The sequence below is a fragment of the Primulina huaijiensis genome, chromosome 1, assembly GCF_012295235.1.
Source record: "Primulina huaijiensis isolate GDHJ02 chromosome 1, ASM1229523v2, whole genome shotgun sequence".
Classification (NCBI taxonomy): domain Eukaryota; kingdom Viridiplantae; phylum Streptophyta; class Magnoliopsida; order Lamiales; family Gesneriaceae; genus Primulina; species Primulina huaijiensis.
In genome coordinates, this window is record NC_133306.1 from 15887825 (window position 1) to 15910905 (window position 23081).

The 23081-nt window shown below is 38.0% G+C and overlaps 2 protein-coding genes across 2 annotated transcripts in view; both read right to left on the reverse strand.

The window, feature by feature from the left end:
* Positions 1 to 343: 343 nt before the first annotated feature.
* LOC140971668 (uncharacterized) lies at positions 344 to 2661 on the reverse strand. The gene is made up of 2 exons (XM_073434038.1): positions 2113 to 2661; positions 344 to 484 (listed from the first exon to the last, which is right to left on the reverse strand). Exons 1-2 carry the CDS (start codon positions 2659 to 2661, stop codon positions 344 to 346), a joined length of 690 nt encoding a protein of 229 aa, XP_073290139.1.
* A 6-nt stretch (positions 2662 to 2667) lies between these two features.
* Positions 2668 to 23081, reverse strand: part of LOC140971673 (uncharacterized) — a 33895-nt gene continuing 13481 nt past the window's right edge. Inside the window, exon 6 of the mRNA XM_073434052.1 lies at positions 2668 to 3625. Coding sequence (XP_073290153.1) covers positions 2668 to 3625 — 958 coding nt within the window. The remainder of the gene's footprint in view (positions 3626 to 23081) is intronic.

A 23081-nucleotide genomic window follows, 5' to 3' on the forward strand; every position in this document is an offset into this window, starting at 1 on the left:
GCTTTTATTTTGCTGTCATATATCATTCCACAGGCCATGTGATCAACCATGGCATGATCTATAAATCATGAGGTATTGTGTGAACCATGGCTAAGGGCTAGAAGCCAACCAAGATCCACCCAACACCATAAAATCGAAACTTTACTCACGTAGGAACAAGGAAAATCGAAGGGGGTACTTGTCTTGTTTGTTTTAATAACCGATGGGAATATGAACCAAGCCATGAAAGGTCATCTTGGTCATGTCCTAGACATGCTAGGGAAGGGTTCAAACCATGGTTACAGGCCCTGGGCCAAACATGATTCAAACTCTCACCTTAGAAAACCAACAAAGAAATCGAGACTCAAAAATTGCAACATGGAGAGTTGCTGTCAAAAATGGTTTCGTTGGGGTGAATGGACTGCAACCAATGGACCAACACCCTCCTAACACACTCTATTACATGCCTAGATGCAGCCTTGAACGCCTGGAACTCAGCCAACCCCTGAAATCACAAAAATAATACCAAACGTGAAGCACAAGTGTGAGCCAAAACAATTCTGTGCAGATTTTGTTCAAGTTGCTGTCCAAAAATCGGTTTTGCTTCATGAATCAGGTACATGTGATGTTTTAAAATAATTATATGACTTGATTGAAGAGAAATGAAGGATATAAACATGCTTGGAAATTGTTTTCGAAAAAAACAAACAATTACGACGAACGCGGCGCGGCGGAGACGGAGTTCCTTTTCTTTTCTACTTTTCTCTCTTATTTCTCTCTTGCAAGTCACGATTTTTCTACTGAATTCTCTCTGAAATTTTTGAGAATATGGGGAGGAGAATGGCTAGCGAAATGAAGGGAAAGTTTGCAAGATAAAAAGGAGAAAATAAATCTTGCTATCCTTTGAGTTTGTGAGATGAAGAATGATAATGATATCTAGGGATTTGAGGGATATTTAGGAGGTGAATGGCCGATTTCTTGCTTAACAAAATAAGGGAGAATATTGCTTAATTGCTAATTATTGGTGATTAAAATTGAGGGGATTATCTTCCAAGAAAAGATAAGAAAATAAATTAAAAATGGTGAGTTGACAAACTTAATTAAATCTACCAAGGAGGTGGCCGAATTCTATGATAATGGGGGAGAAAAATATTGCTAAATCTTGTATTTTTAATCTTTAAAGTTTTATCTACCCATTAAGTATTTTAGTGAATTAAATAATTAATTAGTTTAGGATAGTAATAATCTTGTATGCATGGCTAATTCTTTAAAATAAATTACTAACATGTTAAGTTACAATTTCTTAAATAAGCCTAGATTAACTTATCTCAATTGGTTACACAATTTAATTTAGGCTTTTAATTAATTATTGGACATAAAAAAATTTATTTACTACTTATCTCTAATTACTTAAATAAACCTTAAACTACCTTTCACATTAAAATAAATTATTCTTTATCTTAAATTAAGTCTAGGAATATTTTCTTATCATTTAAATTTTATCTCAATACTCCAGCTCCAGTCCGGCCTCGCTTATATAACTGAAAAGGTAAAACTAAACTACTGAGTAAAATAAATAATCATAACTAAACATTTTTAAAAGAATGAATTTAAATCATCATGCATAAAAATCATTTTAATTTAAATAATAGTAATTATACATGGCTTATACGTAGTCTGATTTAACGGGTTCTACACATTCGACTGGGAATGATATGCTAGCGCCACTTTGTGCTTCACACTGTATTTAGCCAAAAGTGAGTTTAAAATTTTATTGCAAAAATGCGTACCTTTGTCACTTATGATGGCTCTTGGAGTTCCGAATCTGGTGAAGATGTTTTTATGTACGAATTTAGCTACAATACGAGCGTCATTAGTACAGGTGGTGATTGCTTCCACCCATTTCGAAACATAGTCCACAGCTAATAAAATATACGAATGAACAAAAGACGGAGGAAAGGGTCCCATGAAATCTATGCCCCAAACGTCAAAAAGTTCTACTTCCAAAATATTAGTCTGTGGTAATTCGTGACGCCTAGAGATGTTTCCTAGCCTTTGGCATATATCACATGATTTTACTAGGGTATAGTTATTTTTAAACAAATGAGGCCAATAAAAACCAGATTGCAGTACCTTAGCAGCTGTTCGTGTTGCTCCAAAATGTCCACCATATGGTGAAGAATGAAATTGCTCCAGAATTTCATGTGCTTCGACACCGTCCACGCATCTCATAATAACTTGATCAGCACATCTCTTATACACGAAAGGATCGTCCCAATAGAAAAATTTTATATCATGGAAGAACTTCTTTTTCTGATGATGAATCAAGTCTGGAGGAAGGGTACCACAAGAAATGAAATTCGCAATATCTGCAAACCAAGGAAGTACAACATTTACCTCGAAGAGTTCTTCGTCCGGGAATGTTTCTTGTAGAGCTCTCTCTTTTTTCTTCTCCTCCAGCTTAAGTCTCGACAAGTGGTCAGCCACTTGATTCTCACTTCCTTTCTTATCCTTGACCTCGAAGTCAAATTCTTGTAGTAGCAAAATCCACCTTATCAAGCGTGGTTTTGCATCCTTCTTTACGAATAGGTAGCAAATAGCTGCATGGTCAGTAAAAACAAGTACCTTTGTGCCGATCAAATATGGCTTGAATTTGTCGAAGGCAAACACTACTGCAAGCATCTTCTTCTAAGTCGTATTGTAATTTTGCTGTGCGGAATCCATTTTGCAGCTTGCATAGTAGATTGCCCTAAACATCTTGTCCCTTCTTTGGCCCAAGACAGCACCCACTACATAATCACTCGCATCACACATTAGCTCAAAGGGCTCCTTCCAGTCCGGTACTATCATAATCGGTGCAGTCACCAATGCCTTCTTGATTGCTACTACCTTGGCTCTGTCTACCTCTAATCCTCTAGAAAATACTTTATGTCCAAGAACAATGCCCTCTTGGACCATAAAGTGACATTTCTCCCAATTAAGAACTAGGTTCTTTTCTTGGCATGTTTGCAAAATAAGGGATATGTTATGTAAACAATTTTCAAATGAAGAACCAAATACCGAGAAGTCTTCCATGAAGACTTCCACGATTCCCTCTACCATATCTGCGAATATGGCCATCATGCACCTCTGAAAAGTAGCAGGCGAATTGCATAGCCCAAAAAGCATTCTTCTAAAAGCGAACGTGCCATAGGGACACGTGAAAGTCTTCTTCTCCTGATCCTCTGGCTCTATAGCAATATGGTTATAACCTAAATAACCATCTAAAAAGCAATAATGACAATAACCAGCAAGTCTATCAAGCATTTGATCAATAAAAGGCAGTGGAAAATGATCCTTGCGTGTGAAATTGTTTAACTTTCTATAATCAATACATACTCGCCATCCAGTTACGGTATGAGTAGACATCAGTTCATTATTTTCATTTCTAACCACAGTTATTCCACCCTTTTTAGATACAATTTGCACAGGAGATAACCAACTGCTATCAGAAATAGCATAAATCACACCAGCATTTAACAATTTCAGCACCTTATTTTTTACAACTTCTTTCATCGCTGGATTCAACTTCTTCTGATGATCCACATAAGGAGTATACGACTCCTCCGTCAAAATTTTAGGCATGCATATCGTAGGGCTAATTCCCCTAATATTAGAAATCGACCATCCTAAAGCAGCTTTAAATTTCCTCAATACTCTCAATAATTTATCTTTTTCATTACAAGTAAGAAAAGAAGAAATGATTACCGGATTGTCGACTTCTCACCTAAAAATACATAGCAGAGGTGGCTTGGTAGTTCCTTCAAATCAGGGGAAGGAGGTATTACCTTTGTCTGCTCATGTGTTGGATCTCGGTTTTCTCGTGCCCAAACGCAGCGGAAGTTTTAAAATTTTTATTTTATTTTGACAATCAAAATATATTTGTTTTAGGCACTCGTATGGCTTTATAATTAAACATTCATAAGGCGTTGGAATTTTATACCTTTGGTGAATTAAATCACTTGGCTCCAACTAATCCGGTTTAGGTGGATATAGCTCTTGATGAATCCCTACGAACTTGCTTCGAAAACTCCTTTCTTTATTCTTCTAATCAGGTCCACGACTAGATGATTTGTTCCTCTTCTAATTTGCACTAGAAAAATTAGAAGAAGTTTTTACGTTGGAGATTGAAACGAGGGACGGCTCAAACTTCTCCTTCAAAAGAAAGTGGCCGAAATTTTGTGGAGAGAAGGAGGAGGATTTTCGAAAAATTGTGAATGAATTGTGTTTAACCTTAAGCCTAATACACATATATATAAGCTTAGGGCCCATTAATAAAATTAAATACTTAATGGGCTTAATCAAGTAATTATTCTAGTCCAACTAGGTTAATTAATTAATTAATATTTTAAAGTCCAATTAAGAACCTTAATATGTATGTTGGTCTTGTACTCCTACAAGTCCATTATACATATACCCATTACTTTTAATTTAAATCCCTTATAAATTCAACATTTGAATTTAATATTTAAATTATAAATTCAACTCTTTGAATTTATTACCTCAAAAATTTAATATTTAATAAACTCAACTTTTGAGCTTAATAAAATAAATTCATCATAAATTCAACATTTGAATTTAACATTTAAATTATAAATTCTACTCCTTGAATTTATTACCTCCAAAATTTAATATTTAATAAACCCAACATTTGAGTTTAATAAAATAAATTCTCAAATTTTATAAATTCAACTCCTTGAATTTATTCTCTAAAAATTTAATTATCATAAATTCAACTCTTTTAATTTACTATATAATATAAATTCAACTTCTTAAATTTATTCTCTCAACGGAAACAAACGATCCAGTGCTTGTGTGACCCTCAATGGTTCAGGGATACAGCTAGCCGTGGGTTCACAACTCCTTGTGATTCAGAATAACATTTATTCTTATTCGGGCTTACCCTAGTTAGCCCCATTCTTTTCATCAACACCTTGATCAAGAATGTCAGAACTCATTTCTGATTGCACCCATCGGATCATGGTAAGAGCGTCTAGTAGCATCGCCCCATGATCCCCTAGGTATCGCTGATAGTGCCTACAAGAACCAGTCGATTATGATTAACGTACAGTACGGTTCCTACATCTCATATATCCCGATCGAATATGCAACCATTGGTTCATCGAGGGTTGCATATTAATTCGATAACTATGTGACACATATAATAGTGGCATCGCGTGTACTATTTGGAAAACTCTTTCTCCAACGTACATCTCATACTCTGGTAAGAGATTCCATGCACTATTATTACTTCAGATTACATAGGATATCCACACCCGTAGGTGAGGGGTGAATCCCCGAGTACAATGCACTGGCTCCTATATGTGTCGCAACTATACCCAACCTCGCCACCTGATGCCTCTCCTAGAGCCGATAAACGAGTCAAAGCACAGCCCTAGCATATAGAGCCTCAATGTTGTCCCGGGTTGTAAGGACTAATGGTGTACAATCATAACCACGGACTTATCCTCTCGATGAATGATAACCACTTGGAAAGTCCGAGGGAGGGTTGTTCTGTATAATCATCATACGACTACCCATCTGCGTGTTTGGACATCTCTATGCCCTTACCAAGAAACGCAGTACACAACATCACAGATGCTAGTCTCAAGCTCAAGCGATCTTTATCCCTGTTTTAAGCGGTTGAATCGATTAGGAACGAATTTAGAATATGCAGTGTTTACAAATGAGATTCAAAATCGAATTACTATTCATTTGTATTAAAGCATAATCAAGGACTTTATCTATGCTACTTGCATGGGTATACAGATAAAGTATAACAAAATCATTAAAAAGTAAATTATATTAAAATAAAGATTGTTTATTACACTTGAGTCAATAAATTCCCCAGCCAAAAGTTGGCTTACAGGACATTTACTCTAACAATCTCCCACTTGCCCTAGAGCCAACTACCCATAAACTTTAATCCCATTGTTTCGCGATGCTTTTCAAACAATGGTCCTGGCAAGGGCTTTGTAAGTGGATCAACAACATTATCTGCAGATGAGACTCTTTCGATCGATATATCTCCTCTTCCCACAATCTCCCGTGTGATGTGGAACTTCCTCAGTACATGTTTGGATCGCTAATGAGACCTTGGTTCCTTTGCTTGCGCAATATCACCAGTGTTGTCGCAGTACAACGGGACTGGATCAACTCCATTAGGAATAACGCCCAACTTTTGGACAAAATTCCTCATCCAAACTGCCTCATTGGCTGCAGCAGATGCAGCAATGTACTCATCTTCAGTGGTGGAATCCGCAACGGTGTCTTGCTTAGAACTCTTCCAAGAGACAGCCGTACAATTAAGCATTAATACAAAACCAGAGGTCGATTTCGAATCATCTAAGTCACATTGGAAGCTAGAATCAGTGTAGCCTTCCAATTTCAATTCTCCACCCCCATAGACCATGAACAAATTCTTAGTCCTTCTCAAGTACTTAAGAATGTCTTTCACGGCCTTCCAATGCATTGGGGACGTGTTGATATCATACCATACATGATACTACCAATGGCTGATGCATATGGAATACGTGTTATCATCTCTATCTCTTCATCAGTTTTGGGACACATAGATTTAGATAGAGTAATATCATGACACATTGATAAGTATCCTCTCTTGGACTCTTCCATAGAGAATCTCTTTATAATGGTATCGATATAAGTGGCTTGGGTGAGCCCCAACATCCTTTTTGATCTATCTCTATAGATTTGTATTCCCAATACATAGGATGCTTCACCCATGTATTTCATGGAGAATTTACTTGCTAACCATATTTTAGTTGATTGCAGTAATCCTACATCATTCCCAATGAGTAGGATGTCATCAACATAAAGTATAAGGAATGTCACTGCACTCCGACTAACTTTCTTGTACACACATGGTTCCTCGGGATTCTTAGCAAAACCAAACTCTTTGATTGTGCTATCAAATCTGAGGTTCCAACTCCTTGACGCCTGCTTGAGACCATATATAGATCTCTGAAGTTGCATACCTTATGCTCACTACTTACTGATGTGTATCCCTCAGGTTGAGACATATAACTTTCTTCTTTGATGTCTCCATTGAAGAATGCAGTCTTTACATTCATTTGCCATATCTCATAGTTACACCATGCTATTATGGCTTGTAGTATTCTAATAGACTTAAACATAGCAACTTGTGAAAAAGTTTCCTCATAGTCAACTACTTGCCTTTGAGTATAACCTTTTGCAACCAGTCTTGCTTTGAAGGTCAATACCTTCCCATCCGCCCCAAGCTTTCTTTTGTAGATCCATTTGCTTCATATGGGGAACGATTCTCTTATGTAGATCCACTAATATCTTGACTTGGTTTGAATACATAGAGTCCATCTCAGACTGTATGGCTTCAAGCCATTTGGGTGAATCAGTATCAGATATTGCTTCTGTGAAGTTCATTGGATCACATCCAACACAAGACTCATTATGGTCTCGTTCATGAAGAAGCGTATATCTAGCAGGTGGTCTAATAACCCTATCAGACCTTCTAGGAGCTTGTACTTCAACTACTGATTGTTGGGAAATAGGTTCAACTTCTATAGTTAAGGGCGTATCTTTAATTTCTTCAAGTTCTATCATCTTGTCTTTTCTATCTAATAGAAACTTCTTTTCCAAAAAGGTGACATTTCTTGAAACAAACACTTTTGCTTCATTGGGATGATAGAAATAATATCCAATAGAATTCTTTGGATATCCTACAAAGTAGCACAAAGTGGATCTACTATCCAATTTGTCTCCCACTGTTTGCTTCACGTAAGCAGGACATCCCCATATTCTCATGTAAGAATATTTGGGAGTTTTTCACATCCATATCTCATCTAGTGTTTTATTCACTGCTTTAGTATGGACATTATTCAACAACATTGCCGCAGTTTCAAGCGCAAAGCCCCAAAACGATGTAGGCAATTCAGTGAATCCCATCATGGATCGAATCATGTCCATCAAGGTTCAATTACGACGTTCAGAAATACCATTCAATTGTGGTGTTGCTGGTGGAGTCCACTGTGAGAGAATCTCATTCTCTTTTAGATAACCCAAAAAAAATCAGCACTCAAGTATTTTCTCCCTCGATCAGATCTAAGTGTCTTAATGCTCTTTCTAGTTGATTTTCTACTTCAGATCTGAATTCTTTGAACTTTTCAAATGTTTCAGATGTGTGTTTCAATAAACATACACATATCTCGAATGGTCATCAGTAAAGGTAATGAAGTAGGATTGCCCAAATATTGTGCTAACACTTAGCGGGCCACAAACGTCCGTGTGGATTAAATACAGTAGACCATGTGCACGTTCCACGTTTCCACTGAATGGAGTTTTAGTCATTTTTCCTTTTAGACAGGACTCACAAGTTGGTAGAGAATTTATGTCTGACATGTCAAACATTCCTTCTCCCACTAGCTTGTGCATCCTTCTTTGGAAAATATGACCTAGTCTAGCGTGCCATATTTGTGTGGGATTTGGATCATTCAACTTTTTTTTGTTTGTTGTTGAAATCCTGTTTACTTGGACATTCATTTATCATTTTCAGAACATTTCTGACGTATATAATTTCTTATGTCTAGACTTCTTGATGTGAAATAAATATGTTCTAACTTATCGAGCTTTGTAGGCCCTTTAAGTGTCCTTCAGAGTTTGCCTCTTATTGGGTTTGTTTTTCTTCTGAGGGACAGAACATTTCTTTCTCTTACTTTGTGGGCCATTTTTCGTCTGATGAGAGGCCCATTAGAAAAACAATATTTTTTTTCTTTTATGCTGATCTCATAAGTCATAAGCGTATTGACTAGCTCTTCAAGACTATCATCTATCTTATTCAAATTGAAGTTCACCATAACCCCGTCAAATAAGGAAGAGAGAAAAAACAAATTGATGTTATCTAGTAACTCATTAGGAATCACATATTCCAGGCCCACCACATTCTCAATAAGCCCAATCATACGTACACCACGCTCATGGGCCAAAGCCCCATCTTGCATACGTGTAGTCATGAGCTCCTTGAAAGTGGTGTGCATCATTGTATGAGTTTCATGCATCATGCAACTCTTGCAAGTTCATTCGAATGTCAGCAGCATTCAACATTTCTTCAAACTGTCCCTACAGTTCATTTGACTTAAAAGCGAGCATGTTACACTTTAGCTTGCATACTATGGTCCTACCATCTTGCCTGCTTTGTCAGTTCAACAGGACTGACGTTAGTGTGTATGCATTTTCTCCGAATTCAGAACAATTTCTCAACAAGTCTTGAAAGTTTGGTTCGGTTAGCTTGTTAATAACAAAAATGTATTACGTGACGAAATCGAAAATATACTGATATAGAAACAGAATAATTGTTGCTGATTATTTTAAAATAATTTTAAGATATAAAATATGGATTTTTATTTTATAAATTCCTTCCCACCATTTTGACATTTCCACCACCCTCTGATGAAAAAGGGAAATCGTATTTCCTTAGTGGGCACGTAGAGTCCAATTAGCCAATTATAATCCCGAATAATATCAGCCAATTATAATTTCTAAGAGGTAGAATCCAATTGCATCCCTATGCAACCTCCGCGTGTTTTGCCTCACGTTTAATAAGGACCCACTAATATGACGCCATTTATTTTCACGTGTCAAACCGACCCATCAATATTGAATTGTAGTAGACGGTCGCCATGAGTTCCCCCAATAATATGAGCCGAAGTCATGGGAGTTCCACTCAATTCACATCATATGTCCAGTGGAAGCCACAGCTTTCCGACGTCCAGGCCTCCCCAATAATATGAGCCAGACACTGTCCGCGGGTAGCGATCAACATGCAACCACGGTTGATGGAAGGCAAGGAAAAATTAAACTCTTTTAATTTTTACTTTTACGGTTTGATATAAATTTTGAATCATATTCAAAATGAGGGATTTTAATTTTAAAATTGTCTCATCATTTTAATTTAAAAATCGCGTGCCACGAGTATGTATGTTTACCGGATTCATGCAACTATATTATCTAATAATATACATACATGCATACTACTATACATCGCATATATATCATAATATGACATTCAACAATAAATAAGGATGATCGATCACCAACACTATTAGATCCATGTGAGCCAGACATGGATCCAGGTCCAAAACCTAGGTGAATGCAGGGATGCAAATGCAACTATTACAAGAGCTTCCAATATTTTACATTTCTTCATCTTGTGCATCGGGTCCACCATCTTCCAGTCTTGATCTCCCACTATTTCTAATGATTACATTTAAATAGCCATGACACATAAGGGATACATCTAATGGGGGAGGGAACGGGCCATAAACCAGGCCCATTTTAATAATATCAAATATTAACAAAACGAATAAAAGCGTAAAATATCCTAATATACACCTAACACATTGGTCAAGACTCTCGATCATCCTTCATGCATTTAATATCAAATATTAACATCAATTAATTAAACAAATTTAATTAACTGATAAATCATATATCTAATAATTTATCACTAACCACCACAATTATTAAAGAATTTAATAAATTAAATAAACATCTTTATTTAATTTTCTATTAAATCAATAATAATTGATTTTCTTGTAAAAACTCATTTTTACTATAAATAATTAAAATCATATTCTAATTATTTATTTTACAAGAAAATTATAAATTTTCAAAAATTTAATTTCCAAAAGAAAACTTGAACCAATTTTCAAAAATAACAATTTTGCCCAAAAATTTGAAAAATCAGAAAATTGCACCCTAGGCCCAAACAATTCAAGCCCATCATCCAGCACGCTTCCCAAGACACTCCCGAGCAGCCGCCCGCTGCCCGAACGTTTCGGGCAGTGGCAGCAGCCCTGCGCGCGCTGGGCGCGCACAGGCGCTTGGCGCTCGCGCAGGGCGGCTGCGCGCAGAGCGCTGTGCGGACGTGCGCCGCGCGCCGCGCAGGGCGGCGCACGGAGTGCGAACGCTCCGCATGCCGCGCCGCGCTGTGCGCGCTGCCCTGAGCGCGCGGTCTTCCCGGAACAGTTCCGGGCAGACCCCAAAAAAATTTTTATTTTTTTTTGAAAAAAATTAATTTTTATGGTGCTACAATTTTCTGAAAAATTTTCTTGTGTGGTTAGAAACAAATTATTCAATATCAAAAACCATACGATTTAGAAAAACCTTGGCTCTGATACCACTGTTGGATCTCTGTTTTCTCGTGCCCAAACGCAGCGGAAGTTTTAAACTTTTTATTTTATTTTGACAATCAAAATATATTTGTTTTAGGCACTTGTATGTTTTTATAATTAAACATTCATAGGGCGTTGGAATTTTATACCTTTAGTGAATTAAATCACTTGGCTCCAACAAATCCGGTTTAGGCGGATATAGGTCTTGATGAATCCATACGAACTTTCTTCGAAAACTCCTTTCTTTATTCTTCTAATCAGGTCCACGACTAGATGATTTGTTCCTCTTCTAATTTGCACTAGAAAAATTAGAAGAAGTTTTTACGTTGGAGATTGAAAACGAGAGACGGCTCAAACTTCTCCTTCAAAAGAAAGTGGCCGAAATTTTGTGGAGAGAATGAGGAGGATTTTCGAAAAATTGTGAATGAATTGTGTTTAACCTTAAGCCTAATACTCATATACATAAGCTTAGGGCCCATTAATAAAATTAAATACTTAATGGGCTTAATCAATTAATTATTCTAGTCCAACTAGGTTAATTAATTAATTAATCTTTTAAAGTCCAATTAAGAACCTTAATATGTATGTTGGTCTTGTACTCCTACAAGTCCATTATACATATACCCATTACTTTTAATTTAAATCTCTTATAAATTCACCATTTTAATTTAATATTTAAATTATAAATTCAACTCTTTGAATTTATTACTGTTGTGACTTTGATTGTTGCACTCCCAATAGCAGGTTGTTCGCAAGTAGTATAATTCGGTAAGTCCGATATCGTATCCACAGGGAAGCTACGGTAATTACAAGTTCACTACAATGTCTTTTTGTTTTTGTTTTTGTTTTTCTTTTAATTGTTTGAATCTTTAATTGGTAATTTTTAATTGTTCAAATTTTAATTTAAGTAGTTGAGATTAGAGGATGCACTCTTGATATTTTAATAAAGTTAACATTAATGAACATTTTTGAAATCCACTTAATAAAATGGTTCCAATATATTAAATAATCATATTTATATTATGTTATATACTATTTTCTTATAAGTATAAAATATATACCAAAACTTATAAATGTTGTCAAGTATTTATTGTGCTATATATATTTGAAAACACTAAATCAAGATTCTCACTTNCCTACTCATTATTCAAAGTATTAAACTTTGAAATGAACATGTTAATTATTTTTAAATGATGAAATAAAACAAAAATAAAGAGAGAAATATTATGAACTCAAAGATTTGTTCATGGAATGAGGGATATCTCAATTCATTACAATGTACCCCTATTTATAGCCAAATTTGGGGAGACAACCACAAATAAAATATTATTTTTTTACACATAAGTCTTCATTGGTGTTCCAAGAAATTATATTTTAATACACATCACTTTTGAAAATCTTCCCATCCAATTTCGCTTCTCCACATAAAATAAAACATGTGGATAATTGAGTTGTTTGAATTCTGGTATTTTATTTTAACCATTTGACCAAGTAGTTTGAGAGATATGGTCAAAATACTAGAGCATAGTAAAACTGTCACTCCTTTGTTAACTTTGTTTGTTGCTTAATTTGATCCCAATTGTGAGAAGATTTTTGTAGAACCCGTAAATTAGACTACGTATAAGCCATGCATAATTCTAATATTTAAATTAAAATGATTTTATTGCATGAGTATTTAAATTCTTTTCTTTAAATTTAATTATTTTATTCAGTAGTTTAATTATTAGCTTTTCAGGTAAATAAGTGAGGCCGGACCGGAGTTGGAGTTTTAAAGATAAAAGTTAATGATAAGAAAATATTCCTAAATTTATTCTAAGTCAAAGAATAATTTATTTTAATGTAAAAGAAAGTTTAAAGAATTTAATTAATCAACTTCAGATAAGTAGTAAATAAACTCTTTAAGTCCAATAATATAATTAAAAGCCTAAATTAAAATGTGTAACCAATTGGGATAAATTAATATGAGCCTAATATATTCAAGAAAATATTACCCTAACATGTTAGTGGATGAATTTTAATAATTAGCCATGCATGCAAGATAATTACCATCCTAAACTAATTTATTAATTCACTAAAATATTTAATGAGTAGATAAAACTCTAAAGAATTAAAATACAAGATTTAAGAAATAATTTTCCTCCCATTTTATCAAAAATTTCGGCCCCTTGATAAAAGATTTGATTTAAATTTGTCAACTCACAATTTTGGATATTTTTCCTTACCCTTTTCATGATAGATAATTCCCTAAATTTTATTCACCACTAATTAATATTTAAGCAATATTTCTACCATGTTTATCTAGCAATATTTCCCTTCTTTTTAAGTGATAAAAATCGGCCACCCCCTATTTTAAAATATTTAATTTTTGTTTAACAACTCATCCTTTATTATTCTTCCCCTTAATCTTTTCTAGATAGATATCTTTCCCAACTTTTAAATCACCAACAATTAAATAATTAAGCACTTTTCCCTACCTTATTTTTGATTGAAATTTTCGGCCATCACCCTTGATAGACTCAAAAGATTTGGCAACTCATTCCTTGATTCACTTCCTCAATCTTTTTCTAGGAAAATATTCTCCCCACCTTTAAATCTCCACCCAATAATTTATTTAAGCAATTGTTTCCCCTGTCCCTAGACCATAAAATCGACCAAATGCACCCCAAGATCCCCTCAAAATTTTTGATAAGCATTCTTGTTTCCTATCTGGCAAATAAACTAGGATAGAAAGAATATTTCCCCTTCCATTTATCTTGTACCTTCCCTATTCTCCCTAACCATTCTCTCCCCCTCCTAGTGTCGAAATTTAGAGAAATTTCAGAGCATTATTCAGTGCGAAACCGTGAGAAAGAAATAGGAGAGAAATCGAGTAGCAAGCAAGGTAGAAAAGCGTTCCGTCTCCTCCGCGCCGCGTCGTCGTTTCTTTTTGTTTTCTTCAAAACAAAAACCAAGGCATGTATATGTTTTCTTTAACTCTTCAATCAAGCCATATAAGTATTTTAAAACATCATTCATCCACGATTTTATTAGTGAAAACCGAAATATGGACCACAAGTTTATTAAAATTCTGCACAGATTTTTCGGGTGCTCTCCATGCTTCACGTTTGCTGTTGTTTTTGATGGTTCAGGTGTTGGCTCGACCCTAAGCTCCCAAAGCTGCATCTAGACCTGTGCTAGGACATGTTAGGACCATGTTGGTTCATTCGTTCAGTCCCATACACGCTGGAAACTCGCATGTGACAGCTACACTCCATAAGTGTCCCTTTTGAGTCTCGATTTTATGGTTGCTGTCAAGGGAGAGAGTTCTTGATCTTGGCTGCCCTAGGGGCCTATAGCCATGGTGAGAACACCTCTCTATCATGTCTAAGACGTGACCAAGTCACCCCTTTGAGGCTTGGTCCATGGTGGAATCGGTTTTAAATCAAAAAAGCAAGAACAGCCCCTCCCCCTTCGGCCCCTCCGTTTACAGCAAGTGTAGTGTCGAGTTTGGGGTGTGGTGTGGATCTTGGTTGGCTTTTTAGCCCTTAGCCATGGTTCATACCATACACCTTGATGTCTAGATCGAGCCATGGTCAATCAAATGGCCACTGGAACGACGCGAGACAACAAGCGAAGCAAACTACCCCACGCACGCAGGTTGCTCCTCGGGTGGGAGTTTTCGGTTGGTTATTGGATGGTTCGAATTGTGGCTGGCCTTGGGCCCTTAGCCATGGTTCCAACCTTCCATTAGGATGTTGGTAAGAGGTTCTGGTTGGTGGTTCAAGCCCCAATGGCCGGTAGCCTCGAAAACAACGCAAAGAAATCAAAGGCACAGCTGCTGTAATTTGGACAGCAAGCGTGCTACGGTTCAGAGGCGAGTTCCGGGTTCTTGGTTGGCTTTTATCCTATGGCCTTGGACTGGACAGTGCCTCATCAAGTTAGAAAGGTCAAGTCTTTGGTCGTTTGTGATTCGGATCATTTTAGAGTTCGTACGAGAATTTACGGTGCAATGTGCCAAAATGACTCTCGAAAGAGTGTTTCACGTTTTTGGCCTCCATTCACTAAATTTCAAGTACTGTAAATTTAGGAGCATTATTTCATCATTTTAAGAGTATTTTTAATCATGACTAAACGTTGGTTCGGTGTTGGGTCGGGTTGGCTCGGAGTCATGATTAAATACTAAGTCAGTAGGCGTAATTGTCTCGTTTTTGGATTCAATTACAAAGTTTGGTCAAGAAAAAAATCAATTGCATATTTTTCATGTTAGATTTAAGTTGCAGCGAGCCTGGGAACGATCCAACACGTTTGGTAAAATTAATACAGGACATTTAATTACGTTATTTAATTATATTACGTGCATAAAAAAATAGAAATTATTCATTTTTGAGATTTATGTGATATTGCTTGTGGCCATTGTACTATTATGAGATTATTACTTCACCCGGTCTCCAGTTATCGGTCAGTTCAGTTTTGTACCACCCAGTATACTGTGGCATTAGTCTGATCAGACGATTAGTATTTCACCAGGTCGTCAGTTACCGGTCCCGGTCGTCAGTTACCGGTCAGTTCAGTTCAGTTCAGTTCAGTGCAGTTCATGGGGCCACTTGCGTAGAACATAATCTCAACAAAATTATGACAGGCTATTTTATTACTGAGCTTTACGATATATGCTTGCTGAGTCTTTAGACTCACTAGACTTGATTGTTGTAGGTACTGATGATGTCGGAACCGAGGGCGGGGACCAGTGAGCCAGCTCGAGTCGGCAGTAGTGGAACCTGAGGACCTCATTTATCAGTTTATTTATTATTTTTGCGAAAATCAGTTTATTACAATGAATCATTTTAAGCTGTCGTTTGAAACATTATTTACTTCCGCTGCTATTTTTGAACATTAAACTTTATTTATCAGTTTATTTATGAATGAGGCATTTTATTTAATTAAAGAGAAAATTTTTAAATTTTTCCGCAAATTTTCAAGCACGAATTTAGAGGCCTCTACATGTGGTATCAGAGCATATGTTCTTGTAAAGGGTTACACTACTACTGATCTCGAGAAGCTCACGAAGTCACGCCTTCGGTCTGTAAGTTTTACATTCATGCATTTTAATTAAAGCCGGAATTATTTTAACTGCATGTCCTCATGAAGTATTTTTACGTTCAGATTTTAATTGTTCAGTATTTATTTACATTTAAATAAATTATGGAATTATGCATGTTGGTTACGTATGGGTTATATATGGAACAGTATGCCTCCTAGACGCCAGGTTGGACGCCCGAGAGGTGATGATGAGCGCTGTCATGAGGACGGTGAGGATCAGAGGCAAGAGAGGCACGGACCTCCACCCTCCCACCTGACATGAATGCCCAGATGCTAGCTGGGATGAACCGGTTCTTCGCACAGTTTTCGTGGAACAATGCCGCAGTAGCAGCTAGGCCGACAGGGGCCGAAGCTATTTATGAGAGATTCATGAAGATGCGTCCTAAGGAGTTTTCAGGGACGATGGATCCCATGATTGCCGAGGGCTGGATCAAGTCCCTCGAGGTTATCTTCAAATTTATGGAGCTCGGAGATGCAGACAGAGTTCGTTGTGCCACCTACTTATTCGGAAGAGAGGCCCGCTTATGGTGGGAAGGAGCATCAGTAGCCCTGAACTTGGCTACACTGAGTTGGGCGCGTTTCAAGGAGGTATTCTACTCCAAATATTTTACTGAGGAAGTGCGCACCAGGTTGACCACGGAATTCATGAGTCTGAGGCAAGGAGATTTGACTGTTAAGTTGTTCATCCGTAAGTTTGAGAAGGGTTGTCATTTTGTACCCCTGATCGCGAATGATGCCAAGGCCAAGTTAATGCATTTCTTGGTGGGTTTACGGCCGATCTTGCGCCGTGATGTTAGGGTGTCCTACTCTACTACTTATGAGGTCGCTGTCTCCAGAGCTCTAGTTGTAGAGCAGGATCAGCGTGATATCGAGAGAGACCGCCAAGGCAAGCGTCCAGTCCAGGTACCACACCACCCTCCTCCTCAGCAGCATCAGCAGCAGAATAAGAGGCATTTCCATGGCCCGCCCAGAAACAGAGGCCACCAGCAGCAGCAGCAGCATCAGGGACGCGCAGTCCCTAAGCCTATTGAGCATCCGATCTGTCCTACATGCTCATGCCGCCATCTTGGAGTATGTATGTATAGCTCTGGGAAGTGTTACAAGTGCGGTAGCCCAGCCCACATGCTACCGCAGTGCCCTCAGAGGAATCTGCCTACCCAAGGCAGGGGATTTGCTCTCCATGCAGCAGAGACGAACCCCGATACCATACTTATGACAGGTACCTTTAAGCTTTAAATTTATATTTGGGATTTAATGTTTTGGGTGAGATTTTGAACCTAGTATTGCGATAGGATTGCATGCTCTACTCAGTGTTATTTTTGGGGAATTTAAGTTAGAAGAACTTTGGCCCTTGCATGTCTATAAGTTAGTTTTGTGATTATTGGGTTCAGCCTAGTGTTCTAACCTTTCAGGGAGAATTTTCATAGCTGGCTCAGCTACAAAAGCCCTTATAGATTCAGGGGCTACTCACTCATTTATTTCTGAGGTCTTTGCGAATGTTCTCAAAGTTAAGACCGTTGGGCTAGATGTAGCCTACTCAGTGGTACTGCCTTCGGGAGAGGAGATGGCAGCCACCAATGTAATCCGAGACACAGATCTGGAGCTCCATGGCGACCTTGTTTATGCGGATCTGATTGTATTGCCGATGCCAGAGTTTGATATCATATTAGGCATGGATTGGCTATTGCAGAATAGAGTGTTGATAGACTTCCAGCGGAGATCTGTTCTAGTCCGACCGCCTGGGATGACACAGTTCTTATTTGAGCCGGACAGGTACTTTCCCTTACCGCACATTATTCCTTATGTCCAGGCTAGGAAGCTCAAGCATAGAGGGTGTCGAGCGTTTTTAGCAACTTTTATATCTTTCCCCGAGACACCCAGTCAGTCAGCCGCAGATGTTCCGATTGTTAGAGATTTCTTAGACGTTTTTCCGGAGGACGTCTCTGGTATGCCACCCGAGAGAGAGGTGGAGTTTTCTATTGAACTTATGCCAGGTATGGCACTGATCTCAAAAGCACCGTACCGACTAGCGCTGATAGAGATGGCAAAGCTGAAGAAGCAGATTCAGGAACTTCTCGACAAGGAGTTCATTCGCCCAAGCTTTTCACCATGGGGCGCGCCAGTCTTGTTTGTGAAGAAGAAAGATGGCACTATAAGACTTTGCATCGATTACCGAGAGTTGAAAAGGGTTACAGTGAAGAATATATACCCACTTCAGAGGATTGAAGATCTATTTGACCAGTTGCAGGGAGCTTCGGTATTCTCCAAGATTGATCTGCGTTCCAGTTATCACCAGTTGAGGGTCAAAGACGCTGATGTTTCCAAGACTGCCTGCAAGACTCGTTATGGCCACTACGAGTTCCTTGTGATGCCGTTCGGTTTGACGAATGCGCCAGCGATCTTCATGGATCTCATGAATCGCTTATTTCAGTCGTATCTTGATCAGTTTGGGATAGTGTTCGTTGACGACATTCTCGTCTACTCGAAGAATCAAGAGGATCACAGCAGACATCTGACCATAGTGTTGCAGACCTTACAGAAGCATAAATTATTTGCAAAGTTCAGTAAATGAGAATTCTGGTTAGAGAAGGTGGCGTTTTTAGGCCACATTGTTTCTAGCAGTGGTATTGAGGTAGACCCAGCGAAAGTTGCAGCAGTCAGAGACTGGGTTGTGCCGCATAATGCATCTGAGATCCGCAGTTTTCTTGGCTTAGCATGATATTACCAGAAGTTTATTCAGGGATTCTCATCTATCGCAGTTCCACTTACAGCTTTGACCAAGAAGAATGTGAAATTTGTGTTGAGTGATGATTGTCAGGAGAGCTTCGATACTTTGAAGCAAGCTCTTATCTCAGCACCAGTTTTGGTCATGCCATAAGGGCCCGGTGAATTTGTTCTATATACCGATGCTTCAAAGCTCGGTCTTGGCGCAGTATTGATGCAGCATGGGAAGGTGATAGCGTATGCTTCTCGACAGTTGAAAGCTCATGAGAAGAACTACCCTACCCATGATCTAGAGTTGGCAGTCGTAGTTTTTGCCTTGAAGATTTGGAGGCATTATTTGTACGGGGAGAAGTTCTAGATCTTTACCGACCATAAAAGCCTCAAGTACTTCTTTACACAGAAAGAGCTGAATATGCGTCAGAGGCGTTGGTTGGATCTTGTGAAAGACTATGATTGTGACATTAGCTACCATCCGGGTAAAGCTAATGTAGTTGCAGATGCACTGAGCAGGAAAGTCGCAGTGATGGCTCATTTGAAGATTCAGATACCTCTTCAGTATGAGATGCAGAGGTTTGATCTAGAGGCATATCCTCAAGGCGGAGTTCCCCGTCTATCCACCTTGACGATCCAGTCTTCTCTCATTGACCGTATTCGCAGTGGTCAACCAGCAGATGAGCAGTTCGCAAAGTGGAAGCAGAGAGATGAAGCCAAGGGCAGTGGCTTGTATTCAGTTAGTGACGGTATTGTGAGATACCGAGACAGCATATGGGTTCCTAGCAGTGATTCCATTTGAGCGGATATTCTATCAGAGGCCCATATGTCCCCGTACTCTATTCACCCTGGGAGTAAGAAGATGTACAAAGATCTACAGTTATTATATTGGTGGCCAGGAATGAAGAAGGACATCTGACGGTTTGTATCCGAGTGTCTGACTTGTCAGTTAGTGAAGGCAGAGGCCAGCAGGTTTGCTCAAGCCTCTTCCTATTCTCGAGTGGAAGTGGGAAAATGTTACCATGGACTTCGTGACCGGTTTATCGAAGTCAGTCAGAGGATCAAATTCTATCTGGGTGATTGTTGATCGTCTTACCAAATCAGCGCACTTCTTGCCTATTAAGACGACTTTCACCATGATTCAGTATTCAGAGTTGTATATCCGGGAGATAGTCCGACTTCATGGTATTCCAGTTTCTATCATATCTGACAGAGACCCCAGATTTACTTCCTCATTTTGGAAGAGTTTGCATTCGACGATGGGTACGAAATTGTTGTTTAGCACAGCTTTCCATCCTCAGACAGATGGGCAATCAGAGCGAGTTATTCAGATATTGGAGAATCTTCTCCGTGCTTGTGTTATTGATTTTTCAGGGAGTTGGGAGTCGAACTTGCCATTAATGGAGTTCACCTATAACAACAGCTTTCAGTCGTCTATAGGAATGGCTCTGTATGAAGCATTGTATGGTCGCAAGTGTAGATCTCCTGTTCATTGGGATGAGGTAGGAGAAAGAGCAGAGTTGGGCCCAGAGATTATTCAGCAGACTGTCGATGTAGTAGCCCACATCCGTGACAGGATGAGGACTGCTCTGAGTCGACAGAAGAGTTATGCGGACCAGCGAAGGAGAGATTTAGAGTTCGCCGTGGGCGACCATGTCTTTGTGAAAGTAGCACCTATGAAGGGTGTCATGCGATTTGGGAAGAAAGGAAAGCTCAGTCTGAGATTCATTCGATCATTTGAGATCCTCGACAGGGTTGGGACGCTAGCTTATCGTGTTGCTCTTCCGTCGAATCTGGCCGGAGTACACAATGTGTTCCACGTCTATATGCTAAGGAAGTATATGGCAAATCATTCGCATGTCTTGAATTTTGAACCATTGCAGCTCACTCCGAACCTGTCTTATGAAGAAAGACCAGTGCAGATCTTAAACAGACAGGAGAAGAAACTTCGGAACAAGCTGGTTAAGCGAGTTAAAGTCAAATGGCTTAACCATTGAGAGGAGGAAGCTACGAGGGAGTCTGAGCCAGAGATGAAGAGTCGGTACCCCGAGTTATTCGGTGAGTTTTAATTTTGAGGACGAAATTTCTTTTAAAGGGGGAAGGATTGTAGAACCCGTAAATTAGACTACGTATAAGCCATGCATAATTATAGTATTTAAATTAAAATGATTTTATTGCATGAGTATTTAAATTCTTTTCTTTAAATTTAATTATTTTATTCAGTAGTTTAATTATTAGCTTTTCAGTTAAATAAGTGAGGCCGGACCGGAGTTGGAGTTTTAAAGATAAAATTTAATGATAAGAAAATATTCCTAAATTTAATCTAAGTCAAAGAATAATTTATTTTAATGTAAAAGAAAGTTTAAAGAATTTAATTAATCAACTTGAGATAAGTAGTAAATAAACTCTTTATGTCCAATAATTTAATTAAAAGCCTAAATTAAAATGTGTAACCAATTGAGATAAATTAATATGAGCCTAATATATTCAAGAAAATATTACCCTAACATGTTAGTGGATGAATTTTAATAATTAGCCATGCATGCAAGATAATTACCATCCTAAACTAATTTATTAATTCACTAAAATATTTAATGAGTAGATAAAACTCTAAAGAATTAAAATACAAGATTTAAGAAATAATTTTCCTCCCATTTTATCAAAAATTTCGGCCCCTTGATAAAATATTTGATTTAAATTTGTCAACTCACAATTTTGGATATTTTTCCTTACCCTTTTCATGGTAGATAATTCCCTAAATTTTATTCACCACTAATTAATATTTAAGCAATATTTCTACCATGTTTATCTAGCAATATTTCCCTTCTTTTTAAGTGATAAAAATCGGCCACCCCCTATTTTAAAATATTTAATTTTTGTTTAACAACTCATCCTTTATTATTCTTCCCCTCAATCTTTTCTAGATAGATATCTTTCCCAACTTTTAAATCACCAACAATTAAATAATTAAGCACTTTTTCCTACCTTATTTTTGATTGAAATTTTCGGCCATCACCCTTGATAGACGCAAAAGATTTGGCAACTCATTCCTTGATTCACTTCCTCAATCTTTTTCTAGGAAAATATTCTCCCCACCTTTAAATCTCCACCCAATAATTTATTTAAGCAATTATTTCCCTTGTCCCTAGATCATAAAATCGACCAAATTCACCCCAAGATCCCCTCAAAATCTTTGATAAGCATTCTTGTTTCCCATCTAGCAAATAAACTAGGATAGAAAGAATATTTCCCCTTCCATTTATCTTTTACCTTCCCTATTCTCCCTAACCATTCTCTCCCCCTCCTAGTCTCAAAATTTAGAGAAATTTCAGAGCATTATTCAGTGCAAAACCGTGAGAAAGAAATAGGAGAGAAATCGAGTAGCAAGCAAGGTAGAAAAGCGCTCTGTCTCCTCCGCACCGCGTCGTCGTTTCTTTTTGTTTTCTTCAAAACAAAAACCAAGGCATGTATATGTTTTCTTTCACTCTTCAATCAAACCATATAAGTATTTTAAAACATTATTCATCCACGATTTTATTAGTGAAAACCGAAATATGGACCACAAGTTTATTAAAATTCTGCACAGATTTTTCGGGTGCTCTCCATGCTTCACGTTTGCTGTTGTTTTTGATGGTTCAGGTGTTGGCTCGACCCTAAGCTCCCAAAGCTGCATCTAGACCTGTGATAGAACATGTTAGGACCATGTTGGTTCATTCGTTCAGTTCCATACACGCTGGAAACTCGCATGTGACAGCAACACTCCATAAGTGTCCCTTTTGAGTCTCGATTTTATGGTTGATGTCAAGGGAGAGAGTTCTTTATCTTGGCTGCCCTAGGGGCCTATAGCCATGGTTAGAACACCTCTCTATCATGTCTAAGACGTGACCAAATCACCCCTTTGAGGCTTGGTCCATGGTGGAATCGGTTTTAAATCAAAAAAAGCAAGAACAGCCCCTCCCCCTTCGGCCCCTCCGTTTACAGCAAGTGTAGTGTCGAGTTTGGGGTGTGGTGTGGATCTCGGTTGGCTTTTTAGCCCTTAGCCATGGTTCATACCATAAACCTTGATGTCTAGATTGAGCCATGGGCAATCAAATGGCCACTGGAACG

Bases quoted from the DNA above. Each gene is read 5' to 3' on its own strand.
- LOC140971668 (XM_073434038.1), bottom strand. From the start codon at position 2,661: ATGCTTGCAGTAGTGTTTGCCTTCGACAAATTCAAGCCATATTTGATC. The intron at 485-2,112 runs GTACTGCAATCT...TTGTGATTTCAG, and splicing joins CAACACGAACAGCTGCTAAG to GGGTTGGCTGAGTTCCAGGC.